Here is a 16,012-nt window from a genome sequence, read left to right as displayed (position 1 = left end):
CTGCTTTCCCCATTGGGGTTTCTCTATTCCCAGTCTTTGATCGCAGCTTGTCTGATCATGTCCCTCTCCTCATTGTTGAACAGCGATCTCAGGATTGCGTTGAGATCCTCATAGGTGTAGGTGCTGGCCCCTAGAAATTCATCTAGCTTTTCTGCCACCCCCAAAGGATCATCTATCAATTTTCCCATCTCTTTCTTGAACGCTCTCATGTCACTGGTGTCGATTGGTGCGTGTACAAAGGCAATAACTCCAGGAGCTGTCAGCACCTCCACCAGTAAAGGGAAGAAGCCAAGCTTCTCTTCCTCATCCCCACTGTCTCCCGTAGTCGCCCTCCTCATTCGCCGCTTGTTCAGTGGGCCAGGGGAGAGTTGTTTTTGGGGATGGTTACCTGTTTTTCTTCGGTTTGGGAAGGGTCAGTGGCAGCAGCTGCTCACATGGGAGCGGAGTTGCCGCCGCCGCTTGGTCACATGGAGGGGGAGGTACCGCAGCCGGCTCCGGTGGGAGCGGCGGTGCCGAGACCTGACCCAGCGGGATCGCCACCTCGGGAGGCAACGTGGGCACCGGTGGTGCCTGAGCTGGTCCGGGCTGGGGCGGAGGAACAAGGTAGGGAGGTGGAAGATTGTCCAAGGGTTCCCATTCCTTTCCCATGTTTGCTGCATGTCGGAGGGGTCATAGTGGGTATAAACTCATAAAAGCGTACCTCCACATCTCAGCATACTTGATCTCCTCAAAATCCCACAGGCAGCAATCAAATACGTAATCGTACAAAGACTTGCAAGTCCATGCTTTAAACGTGCCGAACACCAGCCAAACCACGTATTTTCCGATCTCCTTCCCTCCCCATTTTTCCATACAAAAATGTATCATTTTCTCCTTGGACCTGCCCGCTCTCCTTGGGCTCTCATCCCAGTGTTCTAGCATCCACCCCAACGGACTATCTCTTGGGATTTCTGGCAGAACTTTCCCGGGACCCTGGGGAGATTTCTCCTCGGGTTTTCTCCAGAACCTGCTTTTTCCCAACCTCATTTTTCCAAAAATCCCTCCTGCAAATTTTCTCACCTTGTCTCCTCCAGCTGGGATGCTCGTCGCGAGTCCTGACTCTGTCTGATGTTGATTTCCTGAGTCTGCAAAATGTCACCAGTCTTACTCAGTCAAATGGAAAACTGTTCCGCTGTCTTTTTGACTGATCTCCGGTTTTCTTTCCTGTTTTCTCTGGATCAGAAGGTAGATGGACTCCTGAAATTTTCCAGGACTGTCGTTTCCCCTTTCTGACTGAATCATGACCAACTTCCCCCCTTGAATTTTCTATGAGTCCCAGGTCCCACGTGTGTTAAGGAAAAGCGTCTGTTTCCCCCTTGACGACCATGTGCCTCACGGTATGGTGGAACTTTGACTGTGGGGTCCACACTTGCTTTGTGACAGAGTCACATCTCACAATAACTCGGTCACATCCCACTCAACCACACGATACTCACGGTTCCTTTTCCCACGTGGATTCTTCATGCACGTTGATTTCCGAGGGGAAAAAAAAGCACCTCGGGCTTGGAGATCCCCTGGATCTTGCCGAGTTCCTGAGAGCGGGGCCCATCTTATCCCTCTTTAGCTGTGGCTCCAGTTTTGGTTCGGTGATTTTTAATTGGTCTCGCGGACTCCAATCCCGCTCAGACTGCTGAAATCACCAAGGTGCCTTCAGGGCATGAAGCGGTCCCGAACCCCAAATTCAAATCCCTTCGGGTTTCACCAGTTTGTTATAAATGATCAAATTATGACCCAAAATTTATCAAAAACTTAGTAATGATTTCTTAATTTGTCTGCGCGACCAAATTTCGGTCTTCAAAACCACCACAGCCAAAGAGACAGCATTGAGCCTGTGTTCAGCGCTGGGTGAACCTGGATCTGACCTCTCGAGTGTCAGAGTCTCCCCCGTTCATGCACGCTGCTTCTTGCAGTGAGGTTTTATACAGTTTATTCTGCCCGAGGCAAAGATGACCAAATTTTCTTTGTATCTCTTCACATGCATTGCTGTTTCTTTCCAATTGCAGAGGTGGACAAAAGCTGGGTCCTGGTGTGCCACTGGTGTCAATTGGCTCCGGCAAGCCGTGTATTCAGATGTATCAGTTTGGCACCCCTGACTATCTTGATAGATGCAATCGGCAAGGCAATAATCGCTCTTGGGTGGCTCCCGATGACTCGGGATACCAGTTATCATCGCCCTGGAAGCTTCTATTCCTACGTTAAAGCATCAGTCGTTATCTTAAGTTGTGTCAGGGAACTTGTTGAACCTAAATAGACAGCTGCTCCCGGCCGGGGTGGTCAGACACATACATTTGGAGCATGAATTATCCCTTCCATATATTACAACTGCATTTACCTCTCCAGCATTGCTTTCCAAAAGAAAAGAAAAAGCTGGGGAAGGCAAACTGTATAGCTCATGGTATTTTACAGTGTCTAAAACATGCCAAGTCATGTATCTTACAAGTGAGATCCTTTTGGAATTAATGGGACAGAGAAGTAGTGCAAAGGGGAGCATAAAAATAAATAGAGTAATACATCTTGGTATGGTTTTTTCTGTTTTCATTTCATTTCCTAAAAACTGTTTTAGTTCTTCCAGAATCATCTCCACAGTCCTGTTTGCTCTTTCCAAGAACCTTTCCTGGAGAACAAGGTGCAGCTTCTGTCACAAGATGTGCCACCAGCTGCAGCTTCTCTTGGCTTTCCACACCGTGCGTGCAGCACGACTCTTGCAGCAAAGCAGGACAAATGTTTAAAGAACTTTACAGCCTGTTCTTTTCCTTGTGGTCTGGGCACTTGTGCCATTGGTGAGGTTTTCATTGTTACTATTCTACACTAAGGAAACATGACGGGCTACCAGGAATTGTTAGGGAATGCAAGCCTGACTGAATGCAGAGAAAGAATCTCCAGAGCCTGCGGCCAGAAATGGAGAGCTGTGTGATAATCATTCCATCATCCCCATGGACATCTTGAAAGCAATGTAGAAGATGAAAATGGGCTGACAGAGGGAATTTGTTTCATTGTTCAGTTCAGATGCTGCTACATCTCATGCATTGATATAAATCAAGAGTTACTGTCAGTTCATGAAGGGCACCAAAACAAGCTGGATTTCTCAGGAGATGACTGAAAGAATATGAAAAGGAGAAATGCAGGGAATGACTTAGTGAGCTTTGCCTGTACAAAGGATCATTTTTCCTAATAATTTCCAGTCCAGTCCCTCCGCTTTTGTCCTTAATAACAAGGCCATTTTCATCCCAGATTCCCCATGAAATGGCAACCCTGAGCTTGGAAGTGCCTGAAAGATGCCCTGTTCCTCTGCAGGGACCCTGAGGCTGAAGCGGGAGCCTGAGCCCTCTCTGGGGCAGCCTCCTCCGAGCTGGAATTTGTGCCGTGCTGGGAGAGGAGGAGGAGGGGGAGAGCGCTGGCGCTGTGTGGCAGGAGCAGGAGGTTTGGGTTGCAGGACATTCCGTCTGCGCCGCTGCCCTGCAATGGGCGGCCGTGCCCGGAGCTCTGGGCCTGGCCCCGCGTGCGCTGAGCTCCCGACACTGCGGGAGCTCCCCGGGCTGGGCTCAGCTTCCCGCTGGGCCTGGGCATCAGGCTGGGCTCCAGCTGGGATCAGCAGCAGCTGGAAATACCTCTGCGCATCTCCATTTGCTGCTGCTGCTGCTCAGAAGAAACAATGCAGGGAGTCAAGAAGTTCTGGTTTCTCTTTCTCCTGGTAGATTTTTTCATTTGATTTGACATTCCAGAGGCAATTTCTGTGATGGCCTCTGTCAGTTGATTCTATTTCGGCAGCAGTAGCAACAGGGCTGTGTTTGAGTACTGCAAATGTGACCTGTGTGGCTGCTTTAATTCTCCTTGACTTAGTGCTCAGGGACTTGAAAGAATTTCAAGATCTGCCAATCATGATGCCTGTGACCAAAAGCCTGAGTTCACCTATTGCCATCCGGGGGCTATGTACAAATCGCCAACAGGACGGGACTGCTGAGGAACGTGTCTCGAGCTGTTTATTTTCTAGCATCAGTCTCATTACATGGTTATGAGAATGGGAAGATGCCAGCAGCTTGTGTCCTCAGCAGCAGACAACTCAATGTTACAACTTACTTTAAAAGTTTTTTACCAATCACACAGAGCAAAAGCATATTGACGGTAGTTCTATCCAACCACTATAAGCACAGGTACCTTTGGTTGAAACAATGCTTGCTTGTTTTGAATAGAATACCTGCTTGTGAGCCTTTATACACAATGAACAGAGCTCCATTATTAAGCTTAGAACTTCCCAATATCTCTGCGGCTTAGGGATTTGTTCTAGAGAAGCGTTAATACACCAACCATTTTTCTACTTGTCCTTACTTTCTACTTCTTATAGAACTTTTCTTCTGACAAATCTCATGGCTACTGCTTAGCTCTAATCGTAGTTCTGCTGTCTTTGAGGCCTGCAATTTGCAGCTTTCCCAAAACCCTCTCATTTTAAGGATTCCCACATTCACCATCACAAAAGCACTATGGGTAGCACTGATCAAAACAGGCAATTGCAGATAAATTTCAAGTGGCAAGCAGAAGAAGGCCAAGAGTAGCCATGATCTCCAATGCCCAAGGCAAAGGCAGCAGCAGCCTCCTGCTGTCACCTCAGGGTGAGTAAAACAGCGATGAAAGCAGCGCTGGAACCTGATCCTTTCTTTCTCTGAGGACTGGCTCAGGGCAGCACAGGCAGGCCCTGAGGAGTCAGGACTGTGTGTGGGTGATTGCTGCTCTAGTCCAGAATTGAGCTGGAAAAAGCCCTTGGGAGCCGAGGCAGGAGCAGGTGGGAAGGGGCCGGCGCTGCTGCTGCTCCTGTCCGGGAGCCCCAATAGAACCAAAGGGCCATTGTCAGACACTGCAAGGCCTCATGGAAGCAAGGGGCCATTGTGCCACTGCAGAGCCAAGAAGACCATTGTGGTATTGCTGGACCTTGTGAAGAAAAAAGATCTCTTGTGATACTACAAGGCCTCATGGAACCAAGGCGCAGTTGTAATGCTGCAGGGCCCCAAGGATCCAAGAACATGGAAAAGTTCTGTTTGGCTTGGCTTGACTGGTCCAGCTTACCTTGGCATGTTGAGGGTTGCTTCTCCACCGCCCCTGAAGCCCTGGAATTCTGTGCTTTCCTTCCTGTGGGAAAGAACTCTCCTCCTTTAGGGGTTCATGGCTGAAATTGGGATTCTACATCCAAATTCACTTATATCGAAGGATGATTCCTATATGAAATCTGCCAGAACAGACAGCTCTGGGTGGCCTTGACATCTTGGGGGCCACCTCTCATCTGCCTTCAAATACTGTGGGGGTGTGCTTTTCTTTCCATGGAAAAATCATCTTTCAAGTGCAGGTGTCCATAGCCAAAATTGGGAATCTGCCTCCAAAATTCCTTATATCCAAGGATAGCTCCCAGGACTGTCCAAGTTCCCTTGGCTTCCTGAGGGCCAGCTCTCATCTGCCTGTGAAACACCTGGGCTCTGTACTTTCCTTCCTATGGAAAAGAACTGTCCTTGTCCAGATGCCCATGGACAAAACTGGGATTTGGCATCCAAAATTTCATTTATAAAAGGATTCCTCCCAGACAAAAGATGCCAAGACAAACTGGTCTGGATGGCCTTGGCCTCCTTGGAGCTGCCTCTAATCAGCCTTTAAAACACTGGGGCTCTGCCCTTTCCTTCCTGTGGAGAAGAACTGTCATTATGGTCCAGGTACCCATGGCTGAAATGGAATTCCACTTCCAAAACTCCACAAATATCCAAGGGTTGCTTTCAGACAAAAGCCACAAGGACAGACAGGTCTCGCTGGCCTTGGCCTCTGGTGACTGCTTCTAATCTGCCTTCAAACCCCTGGGGCTCTGCGATTTCCTTCCAGTAGAAAAGAACCGTCCTTCTTGTCCAGGAACCCATGGCCTCAGGCACATGAGCACTGTACAGGGACAGAGGAGCTCTGTGCTCAGTGGGGTGGGAACTGAAGAGAGCAGAGGAGAGCCCTGGGAGGGACTGAAGAGTGGTTTCAGTGATAGTGGATCCTCTTGATATAAAAGAAAAAGGCAGAAAAAAGAAAAAATTAATAAAAATGGCAGCGGGGCTGGTCCAGACTGGACAGCAGGAGAAAGAAATTTCCCTCTAGGGCAGAGCTCTGGTCCAACACCAGAAGGAGCCTGGGTCATCACCAGGCTTTGTGTGTGCAGTCAGAGGCAGGCAGGAGGCAGAGCTGTCAGCAAAGGAAGGGGTCAGCCAGGTGGGGCAGCCGGGGGATGAGTTTTACAACATGGCTTATGTGGTCCAAGACCTGTTCCACATTGCCAAATGATGGCTGCAGCCTTGGGTGATATTTGGCCAACATCCCTGTCAATCACTGTAACAAGTTGACCAGGAGAGATTCACATCAGACTCTGTCAGTAGTTGGGTTCCACTGAAGGACAGAATTTTATTCAGTATTATCTTCATTTTGAAAGTAAGAGCAGTGATACTGGAGTCTTCTGTAGCAGGGAACATGGTATACCATAAGGAACATGTGGACCATAGTAAAAGATGTTAAATAAATGAATAAAATACATTAAATTAAAAAATACATTTGTAAATAAATAAATAAAAACCTTCTCAGCTGTTCCAGGAGACCCTCAGCCTCATGATCTGGGAAGAAAACTTATCACCATGAGTCAGCAGAGTGGCTCTCCAGATGGCTTTGCAGAATGGCTGGTATTACTGCCTAGTGTTACAGGGTTAATATTGGGTGGCAAGGAAGCAGCATTTTTGAATTTCACTAGACTTAATATGGAACGTTAGGGGAAGAACCAAAGAAGGAAAAGGGAGGAATCAAGGTGGTTTGGAGAGAAATAGACATAGGAAAATAAAGGAATAGTACAATAAGTGGGGTCAGTCATGCTGACAGATGCTGACAAATGCTGATCAGTGTGCTTGTAAGGCCCTGCCTTTCACCTGGTGCCTGCACTGTTCCACAGTACCCTGTTTCCTCATTAGACTCAATGTGTATTTTCTGACTGCGCTGCAGAGCCAGTGGGATCTGGTGGAGTCAGATGAGAAACCTTTTTGCACACTTGTCTGTGTGTATGAACATGTCTGTATGAGGTCGTTGAAAAGTTGAGTGTCCAAAGGCCAGCTACAGGGTGGTGCATATGGTGTTGATAAAGGTACCCTTTATCATAATATACCATGATAACTTATCCTTTGGGGCTCAATAATCTAAAGATCTAGAGAATGTCTTATGGATAGACCTTAGTTACCCTTAATCATCGCTTTTTTCCTCTAAAAATACAAATGACATCAGGTTAGTTACAATTTCACACATGAATTTCTTAAAAAATGAGAACCATAAGGCTGCAGGACAAAGTCACTTCCCAGTTGTCCTCTTCAGTTATGTTTCTAGCTTCCAGAACAATAGTAGTATTGAAAAACACATGGATTCTAACTTGGCCCCTTCATGGAGTGCTATGGTCATGAATGCCAATGCCTGAAATGGTTCCTAATTACTTTTACCTTTGTATTAGATATTACACACAAAGGACACCCTTCTATTCAGAAAGGTAAGTTTTTATTATAATAAAACCACCAAAGGATAGTAAAGGGACTTATGATCCTATATTTTAAGAAAAAAGAGATGAGAATTTATGTTTTTGGTGCTCTGTAGCCAGCCATATGGACAACATTCCAATATGCCAAGGTATGTGTTCAAAAGGTACAGGGGGACGTTTTCCCAGAGCTGCAGGGACAGAGGCACAGGGCAGGGACACCGTGGGACAGCCCGGGCAGCACAGGGCACAGGCATGGGCAGCAGCTGCAAGACAGCCCTGCCAGAGCCAACTTGGGCAGCACTTTGGCCATGGCTTCTGGGCCTGGGCCTGAGGCAGGAGCAGGAGACAAGTGACCCTTGCAGGCCTGGGGCCTCATTGCCTCCTTGTCCCTGCTCAGCAGCCTGGCAGGGGCCGCCCCATGCTCCTGCCCTTGCCATTGCACATCCCCACATGCCAGTGCCCATCCCGGCAAGAGCCCTGAGCAAGGAGGGAGGGACAGCATCTGCCTGGCCAGGGGCTGGGGCTCAGGCCTTGGCCCTTGGCATTCCTCAAACACATCCAGCTTTGCTCAGCACCAGAGACACCTTGGCCTTGTTTGTCCCCAGCTGTCATCACTGCCTCCAGTGTTCTGCTCTAACTGGAACCTGGGGACACTTTCTCAGTCATGTCCCTCCGTGGGACCCATTAAAACTTGAAGAAAGTTCAGAGTTTCAATTTAATTTTTAGTTCTTGAGAAGTTTATTGAAGACACTCTCAGGGACTGAGTCTGATGTAAACAACACAAAAGCCCTGAGAGGGTCATTGAAATTTTCCTAGTCCACTTACGGAGAAAGATTTCAAAGAACTTGTAAAAAATACAAATTCCTATTTTAAAGGATGTATATTATTTTATTTCTCTTTACATCAGAGGTGATTGCAGCATTCTGTGATTGATATTGACCCAGGGTCTCTCCTCAGCAGCTCTGGCCTGCTCACAGAAGCTGTGCCTTGAGCTCTGACCCAGTGTGGACAACCTTGCTCCACATTGCCCAGCCCCATCCTCTCTGTCCTCACTCCCCTGGGCCCTGCTGTGCTTGCAGAGCTGGCTGCACTCAGCCTAAGAGGGGTTTTCCCTTTTTGGGGATTTTTTGAAGCAATCTGAACCTCCCGACTTTCCCCACTGCAAACAGACACACTGCTCAGGTGTGTGCCAGCCCCAGGTGCCACCAAAGCCACTGCAGAGCTGCCCTGGGCCAGCTGTGAGGGTGGATCATCAGCCCATGCTGCACTGGGCCCCTGCAAGGGGCTGTGGCCATGGGCACTGCACTGACCCCACTGCTGAGTTTGGCTGCCACAGCCACCGAGAGAAATTAAACTGTCCTTGGAAACACTGGGGAGGACTGGGACATACTGGGGAACACTGGGAACACTGTGGGAGACACTGGGACATACTGGGAGTGACACTGGGGGATACTGGGAGAAACTGGGGACACTGGGGCAATTGCAGAGATGACTGGGGACACTGGGACATCCTGTGGATGACACTGGGAGGAACTGGGAATGACTGGGAATGAACTCGGGTGTATTGGGACAGACTGGGCTGTACTGGGAGGGATTGGAGGGGTACTGGATTGTACTGGGTTACTGGGGATTAATTTGGCTTTACAGGGGTTATACTGGTCTGTACTGGGGATGAACTGGGCTTTACTGGGAAAGACTGGAGGAGGGTGAATGGGCTGTTCCCACCTCCACTGCACCCCATTTGCTGAAGCTCCCGCCCATCTCCAGCCGCAGCCAATCAGCGCCAGGGATACGGGCCTGGGGGCGGTGCTTACACGGGCAGCAAATTTTCTTTTTGCCTACAACTCCCGTCACGCCCTGCGGCCAAACTGAGCCCATTGCAGCCGGGAGAACAACTCCCGTCATGCCCCGCGCTCCACAGGACTCCAGGATCCGCCCCCATCTGTCCCATAAGTGTCCCCCAAACACTCCAGGGTCCCTCAGTGTCCCCTCAGCGCCCATTCGGGACCCCCATAAGCACCACTGAACCCCTGAGTGCTCCCACCCCCACAGATGCCCGGTATAGCCACTTCTGGGAATTCATCTCCTCTCGTCCCCCGTGACCCCAGAGTCCCCCAGAACACAGTCCCGCGCATAAAACTCCGGCCGCGACCCGCGCCCTATAGAGCCCGGTTGGAGCTCTCCGAGCTCCTCCCAAGGACTCCTGTGCCGTTTACGTTCCCTCAGAGGATCTCTAGTCGGGGCTCGGACGCAAAGGTGTCCCCCAAGAGCCGTCCCGGACTCCGAAACATTTCGTTCCAACCACTTTCGGGACTACAGCTCCCATCATGCTCCACAGCGCACGACCAGCGCCATTTCAGGCGGGACTTTATCAGGAGATCAGTCCCGCGCGGGACTTTATCAGTCATGCCCCGCGCCCCACCGAGAGCCATTGCAGCTGCGCCCAGAACTCCCGTGATGCTCCGCGGCCCCGTTAAACCGTATGATACCCGCGCCTACAACTCCCATCACCCCCCGCGCCCCAGAGAGCTCCGTTCGAGTCCCTCCAAGTGCCCGCCCGGACCCCGAAGGGCCCCAAATTCCCCTCCCTGACCTCCAAGGGCCCCCCCTGGACCCCCAAGTGCTGCCCCGGACCCTGAACTGTCCCTCAGAATCCCTGAGTGCCCCTCCAATTGCCCACCTGGCTCCCCCAGTTGTCCTCCAGACCCTCAAGTTCTCTCTGAATTCCCTCCCCAGACCCAAAACTGGCCCAAAAGTGCCCTAGAAATGTCACCAGGGACCCCGAAGTGCACGCCCCCCCAACCCTGTCTGAGAAAAAGATGATAAAATAGATGACAGAAGACTAGAAATATAATTAATTAACATAAAGAGAAAGAAATAAATAGCCAATAGAAATTATTTAATTAATTCATGAAGGAATTGTGTTACTTAGAACCAATGATGAATAATTTTCTAGGTTGATAGAAATATATCCAATTTTAATATAAATCTACAAATTAGGTAATAAAAATATTGTATTAGACTATCCTAAATTAAAATAATACAATTATAATTTTGTTATTAATAAATTTTATTTATAAGGAAAAATGATAAAATTTTTCCTTTTTTTGGGGGATGTCAGTCCCAGGTGGGCGTTGTCAGACATGGTGAGGCTGGGGGTGAGGAGCCGCTTGTCCAAACAGGCTCAGCCTGCAAGGGGCTCATTCTTATCCATGCCCAAACTTCCTAAGGAGACATTCAGCATCCAGATCACTTGGGGAATGCTTCTATCCCCTCTTCTCATAACTAAAAAATTAAAAAATACTGATGTGATTAAAAAAACAGAAATCATGAGGTGCATTTTGACATCATCCTCCTGAAGAGAACTCCAAACTGACTCCAATCACTGCACAAGCCCTGGAGACCCAAAGACAATGCAAGAGAGACAAAGAGCTCCTGAGGCCTTTCTATATTTTAATCAGCCCCACGCTGGATTTGGGGCTGGGTCCAGGAGCCTCAGGCACACAGAGAAGGATGAAGAAGCTGCTCAAGGGGTCAGCAGCAAAACTCCAAGTGCCTTGGAGCATGGCTGGGCCCCAGGGAGGGCAGGGAGTGCCCAAGGCTGCCCAGGGCCTGGTGAGAGCAGATCCTTGAGGGAAGGATTGCAGGGAGCCCAAGGCTCTGAGCCGGGAACTGCAATGCTGAGCAAGGCCTGGCTTGGCTGCAGGAAGCAGAAAGGCCAAGCCCTGAGCCCAGCCTGGGCCAGCAGGGCCTGTCCCTCACGGCTGCCTCGGGGCTCTTGGTGGGCCAGGGGGATGTGAGGGGCAGCAAGGACAAATGGCATCAACCTGCAGCCCCTGCCAGCCTCCCCAGGGAGGCCGAGGGAGAAGCAAAGTGCAGCCCCTGCCAGGAAAGTTCCTCCTGTGGGGCCTCCAGAGGCGCTGCCCGAGCCCTGGGCACAAAGGCCTGGGTGCCTGTGGCCCTGCCAGCCCTGCCCAGCCCTTGGCCATCTGTCCTGCAGGCTGTGCCCCCTGGGCGTGCTGCTCCTCTGCCCTGGCCGGCTGCACTCGCCCATCTCGCTGTGCCCCAGCATTTCTCACCCAGCGTTGCTGTGCCCTCCCTGGGCTCCCTGCACCCAGTGCTGCCGGCTCCTGGCACACAGAGCCCGGCCATGGCCCAGCCTCACGCTGCCACACCTCCAGCACCAACATTCTGCCCTGCGAGGGACTTTGCCTACTCCTCAGCTCCAGCCTGAACCTTCCAAGGTTCACTTTGGGGAGGTTTCCTGCAATTCCCACTGCCAAAGAAAGCTCTGTCTCCTGCTGGTCACAAACAGAGGAGAGCTGGTGGCAGATCAGAGGTGGTCAGAGGCTCTTGGGGGCACAGCGACCATTGTAGCCATGATATTTTCTGAAAAATCCCTTTGCTAGGATTTAGCTCCTGAGAAGCTGAGGCCTCAGGTACAAAATATAAACAATAATTATCTGCTGCTGTGGAATGCAACAGGTGGATCTGTGATTGGCTTCATGTCATTGTTTCTAATTAATGGCCAATCACAGTCCAGCTCTGTCTCTCTCTGGTCAGACACAGGATTTTGTTGTCATTCCATTCTTTCTCCTTTGCTTGCAAGCCTTCTGATGAAATCCTTTCTTGTATTCTTTTTGTATAGTTTTAATAGAATATCTCTCATAAAATAATAAATTAGTCTTCTGAAACATGGAGTCAGATCCTTTTCTCTTCCCTCTTCTGGGACCTCTGTGAACACCACTACTGACCATGAAATTATTAAGTTTTTTAATATTCTCTGAAAGAACAAGGGGCATGAACTAAACACCTACAACTGGCTGGATGGCCAGTTCAGTGGAGGTGAATGTTACACCAGAAAGTGGTGGTGAATGCTGCTGCATCCAGCTGGCAGCCAGTCACCTGTGGTGTCCCTCAGGGGTCTCTGCTGGAGCCAGTTCTGTTCAATATTGTTACTGACAACATGGATGAGAGTGTTGAGACTTTCAGTAGTAAATCTGCAGACAAAACTAAGCTGGGAGCGTGTGTCCATCTTCTGGAAGGTAGGAGGCCTCTGCAGAGAGAGCGGGAACAGTTGGATGGATGGGCAGAGTCCAATAAGATGAAGTTTAATAAGTCCAAGTGCCATACCCTGCACTTTGGCCACAACAACCTCTGCAGTGCTACAGGCTGGGGACAGAGTGGCTGGACAGCGGCCAGGCAGAAAGGGACCTGGGGCACTGATGGACAGCAGGCTGGACATGAGCCAGCAGTGTGCCCAGGTGGGCAAGAAGGCCAATGGCTCCTGGCCTGGATCAGGAATGGTGTGGCCAACAAGAGCAGGGCAGAGATTCTTCCCCTGCACTCGGCACTGGTGTGGCCACACTTGGAGTGCTGTGTCCAGTTCTGGGCCCCCAATTTAGGAAGGCCATGGAGGGGCTGGAGTGTGTCCAGAGAAGGGCAACAAGGCTGGGGAGGGGTCTGGAAGACAAGTCATGAGAGGAGAGGCTGAGGGAGCTGGGGTTGTTTATCCTGGAGAAGAGGAGGCCCAGGGAGACAAGGCAATATCAGGGCACAGGATAGACTTGATGATCTCCAAGGTCTTTTCCAGCCTGGCTCATTCTGTGACTCTCTGGAACCACCCTTGGAGCAGAAGCAGGAGGAGCCCTGGGCCTCCTCTTCAGCAGCTCCAGCAGCCCAGGTCCCTCAGCTTCTCCTGCCAGCCCCAAAGCCCATCCTTTCAGTCCTGCAGAGCCTCTGCAGCCCCTCCTCAGTGCCCAGAACAGGGAGCCCCAGAGCCAGACACAGCAGCCCATGTGTGTCCCCCTGGCCGTGGGTGCCTCTGGCTAGGGAGCAGCACCAGGCACTGCAGGAGCCTGCAGACAATTCCTGCAGCACTTGTAGGATGATCCTGCTGCCCAAGGGACGTTCCCATGGCGCCAAGTCAGGAACTGCATTGGGGAGTGGGGCCAGAGAGGAAAGGGCAAACAGGGATGGGCTGTTTGCAGGGGAGGGGACGGGGATGGGTAATAGGAAGAAATCGGGACCAGGAAAGAAGAAACAAAGCAAAGGAAAAAGCCAAGGAAATGCTCAGGGCAGTTTTGGGATGGCTGCCAGGCAGCCCTGGCTCTGAGCAACAGCGTCTGCAGTGGCACAGGAAACTCCCAGCTGATGGGAACGAACTTTCTGGGTGACTGCAGAGGCCAGGACAAAGCTGAGTGGTTTCCCTGGTGTCGCCCAGCCCTTGCTGGCCCCAGTGGCTGATGGCATTTGTGCTCCCTCAGGTTCATGTCCCCACCACAACAGCATGGGGGTGCTCCCTCTGCTCTGAGCAATGTAAACAGGGGCTGCTGAGCCAGTGCTGCCGTGTCTGTGCCTGCAAGGATGGGGCACCTGTGTGAGCTGGGGCAGAGGCCAGGGCTGCAGAGGGGGGATGTTGTTGGCAGCTCCATCAGGACGCTCTGGGACGCTGCCCTGGGCTGTGCAGCGCACTGGGGATGGATCAGCCCCTGCTCTGCTGCTCCTTCCCGTCTGCCCCAGGGCCCTTGCAGAGCCCCAGCCATGCTGTTTGCCCCCAGCCTGCCCACGGCCAGCCTGGGGCTGCTCACGGGGCTTTTCTGTGCTGAGCATTGGCCTGGGCGTGTTCTTGAGAGAGCCTGGGCAAGGAGCCTGGAGCCCCCAGGCCCTGGGCTGAGGCGTCAGCGCTGCCCCAGCAGTGCCCATGGCCTGTCCCTGCTGCAGCCCCGGCACTGCCACCCCCAGGGCTGTGCCCGGCCCCGAGAGCACTCAGGCCCTGCAGCAACACCAGGGCCACCAGTGCAGCAGGGCAGGGCCACGGCACCAGCACTGGCAACACCAAGTGCTGCTGCTGCTGGGCACAGCTGCTGTGCCAGCCCTCATCTGCCCCAGCTCTGCACACAGACATTGCTGCTGCAGCTCCAGGGAAGGAACAAAGGGAGATCTCTGGTGAAAATTCTGCTGAGAGAGCCTTTATTTCATTTAAAGACACTGAGAACACAGCTCATGTTGACACTGTCTGGGGGCACTGGGAAGGTGGAGAGAAAGAAAATTAGAAATGGAAGAAACAATAGGGAGAATATTAAAAATTAAAACAGAGGGGGAAAATAACCAATCCAACAAAAACTTTCAAATCTCACTTTTATTACAAGAGATATGCAGAGATTGGCAAAAACTTTAATGTTTTCTACATTTTCCAGTCATCAGTCTCCACACCGCAGCCTTGAGCTCGTGGTTCCTCAGGCTGTAGATGAGGGGGTTCAGGGCTGGAGGCACCACCGAGTACAGAACTGACACTGCCAGATCCAGGGATGGGGAAGAGAAGGAGGGGGGCTTCAGGTAGGCAAAAAAGCCAGTGCTGAGGAACAGGGAGAGCACGGCCAGGTGAGGGAGGCAGGTGGAAAAGGCTTTGTGCCGTCCCTGCTCAGAGGGGATCCTCAGCACAGCCCTGAAGATCTGCACATAGGAGAAAACAATGAACACAAAACAGCCAAAAGCTAAAGGGGCAACAAACAATGAAATCCAAATTTTTCTGAAGGTCGAGTGTGAGCAGGAGAGCTTGAGGATCTGGGGCACCTCACAGAAGAACTGGCCCAGGGCATTGCCATGGCACAGGGGCAGGGAAAATGTATTGGCTGTATACAGCAGAGCATAGAGAAATGCACTGGCCCAGGCAGCTGCTGCCATGTGGGCACAAGCTCTGCTGCCCAGGAGGGTCCCGTAGTGCAGGGGTTTGCAGATGGACACATAGCGGTCGTAGCACATGACGGTCAGGAGGGAAAGCTCTGCTGAGATGAAGAACAGAAAGAAAAAGAGCTGTGCAGCACATCCTTTGTAGGAGATGTCCCTGGTGTCCCAGAGGGAATTGTGCATGGCTTTGGGGACAGTGGTGCAGATGGAGCCCAGGTCGCTGAGGGCCAGGTTGAGCAGGAAGAAGAACATGGGCGTGTGCAGGTGGTGGCCGCAGGCTACGGCGCTGATGATGAGGCCGTTGCCCAGGAGGGCAGCCAGGGAGATGCCCAGCAAGAGGCAGAAGTGCAGGAGCTGCAGCTGCCGCGTGTCTGCCAATGCCAGCAGGAGGAAGTGCCTGATGGAGCTGCAGTTGGACATTTGCTGTGTCTGCACATTTCAACGTACAGAAGGAGGAAAGACAGGGCAATGGAGGGGAAATTTTTCACAGAAAAATCAAAACTCTTTGTCGTAGCCTCTTTCTTTCCACTAAGCACCTCCCCCTTGTGTATGTCTAGGAGATCTTCCTTCACCATTGTTGCTGGATCTCTGATTGCTGCTGGCCAATGCTGTGTGAGGAGCTGGACCTTGGCCTGCAGGACACCTGGTAGTCAGCCCTGACCCCCAGTCAGTGCAGGGGAACAGTGAGATCAGGGCCCAGTCCTGGTGTTCAGGCTTGGATAAAGAATCTTCCTGTAAGGCTGCAGAACTGCCTGGGTGAAGGGA

The 16,012-nt window shown here is 51.4% G+C and overlaps 1 protein-coding gene across 1 annotated transcript in view; it reads right to left on the bottom strand.

Annotated features, from left to right (window-relative positions):
* The window catches only part of LOC134434241 (olfactory receptor 14J1-like), a gene marked incomplete at its 5' end in the record, with an annotated part of 67,341 nt that extends 51,842 nt beyond the window's left edge, over nucleotides 1–15,499 (bottom strand). Inside the window, one exon of the mRNA XM_063182925.1 lies at nucleotides 14,777–15,499. Coding sequence (XP_063038995.1) covers nucleotides 14,777–15,499 — 723 coding nt within the window. The remainder of the gene's footprint in view (nucleotides 1–14,776) is intronic.
* Nucleotides 15,500–16,012: the final 513 nt, after the last annotated feature.

This window comes from Melospiza melodia, unplaced genomic scaffold, assembly GCF_035770615.1.
Source record: "Melospiza melodia melodia isolate bMelMel2 unplaced genomic scaffold, bMelMel2.pri scaffold_34, whole genome shotgun sequence".
NCBI lineage: Eukaryota > Metazoa > Chordata > Aves > Passeriformes > Passerellidae > Melospiza > Melospiza melodia.
The sequence above is the reverse complement of the archived record's forward strand: the minus strand, read 5'-3'. Positions and strand labels throughout refer to the sequence as shown.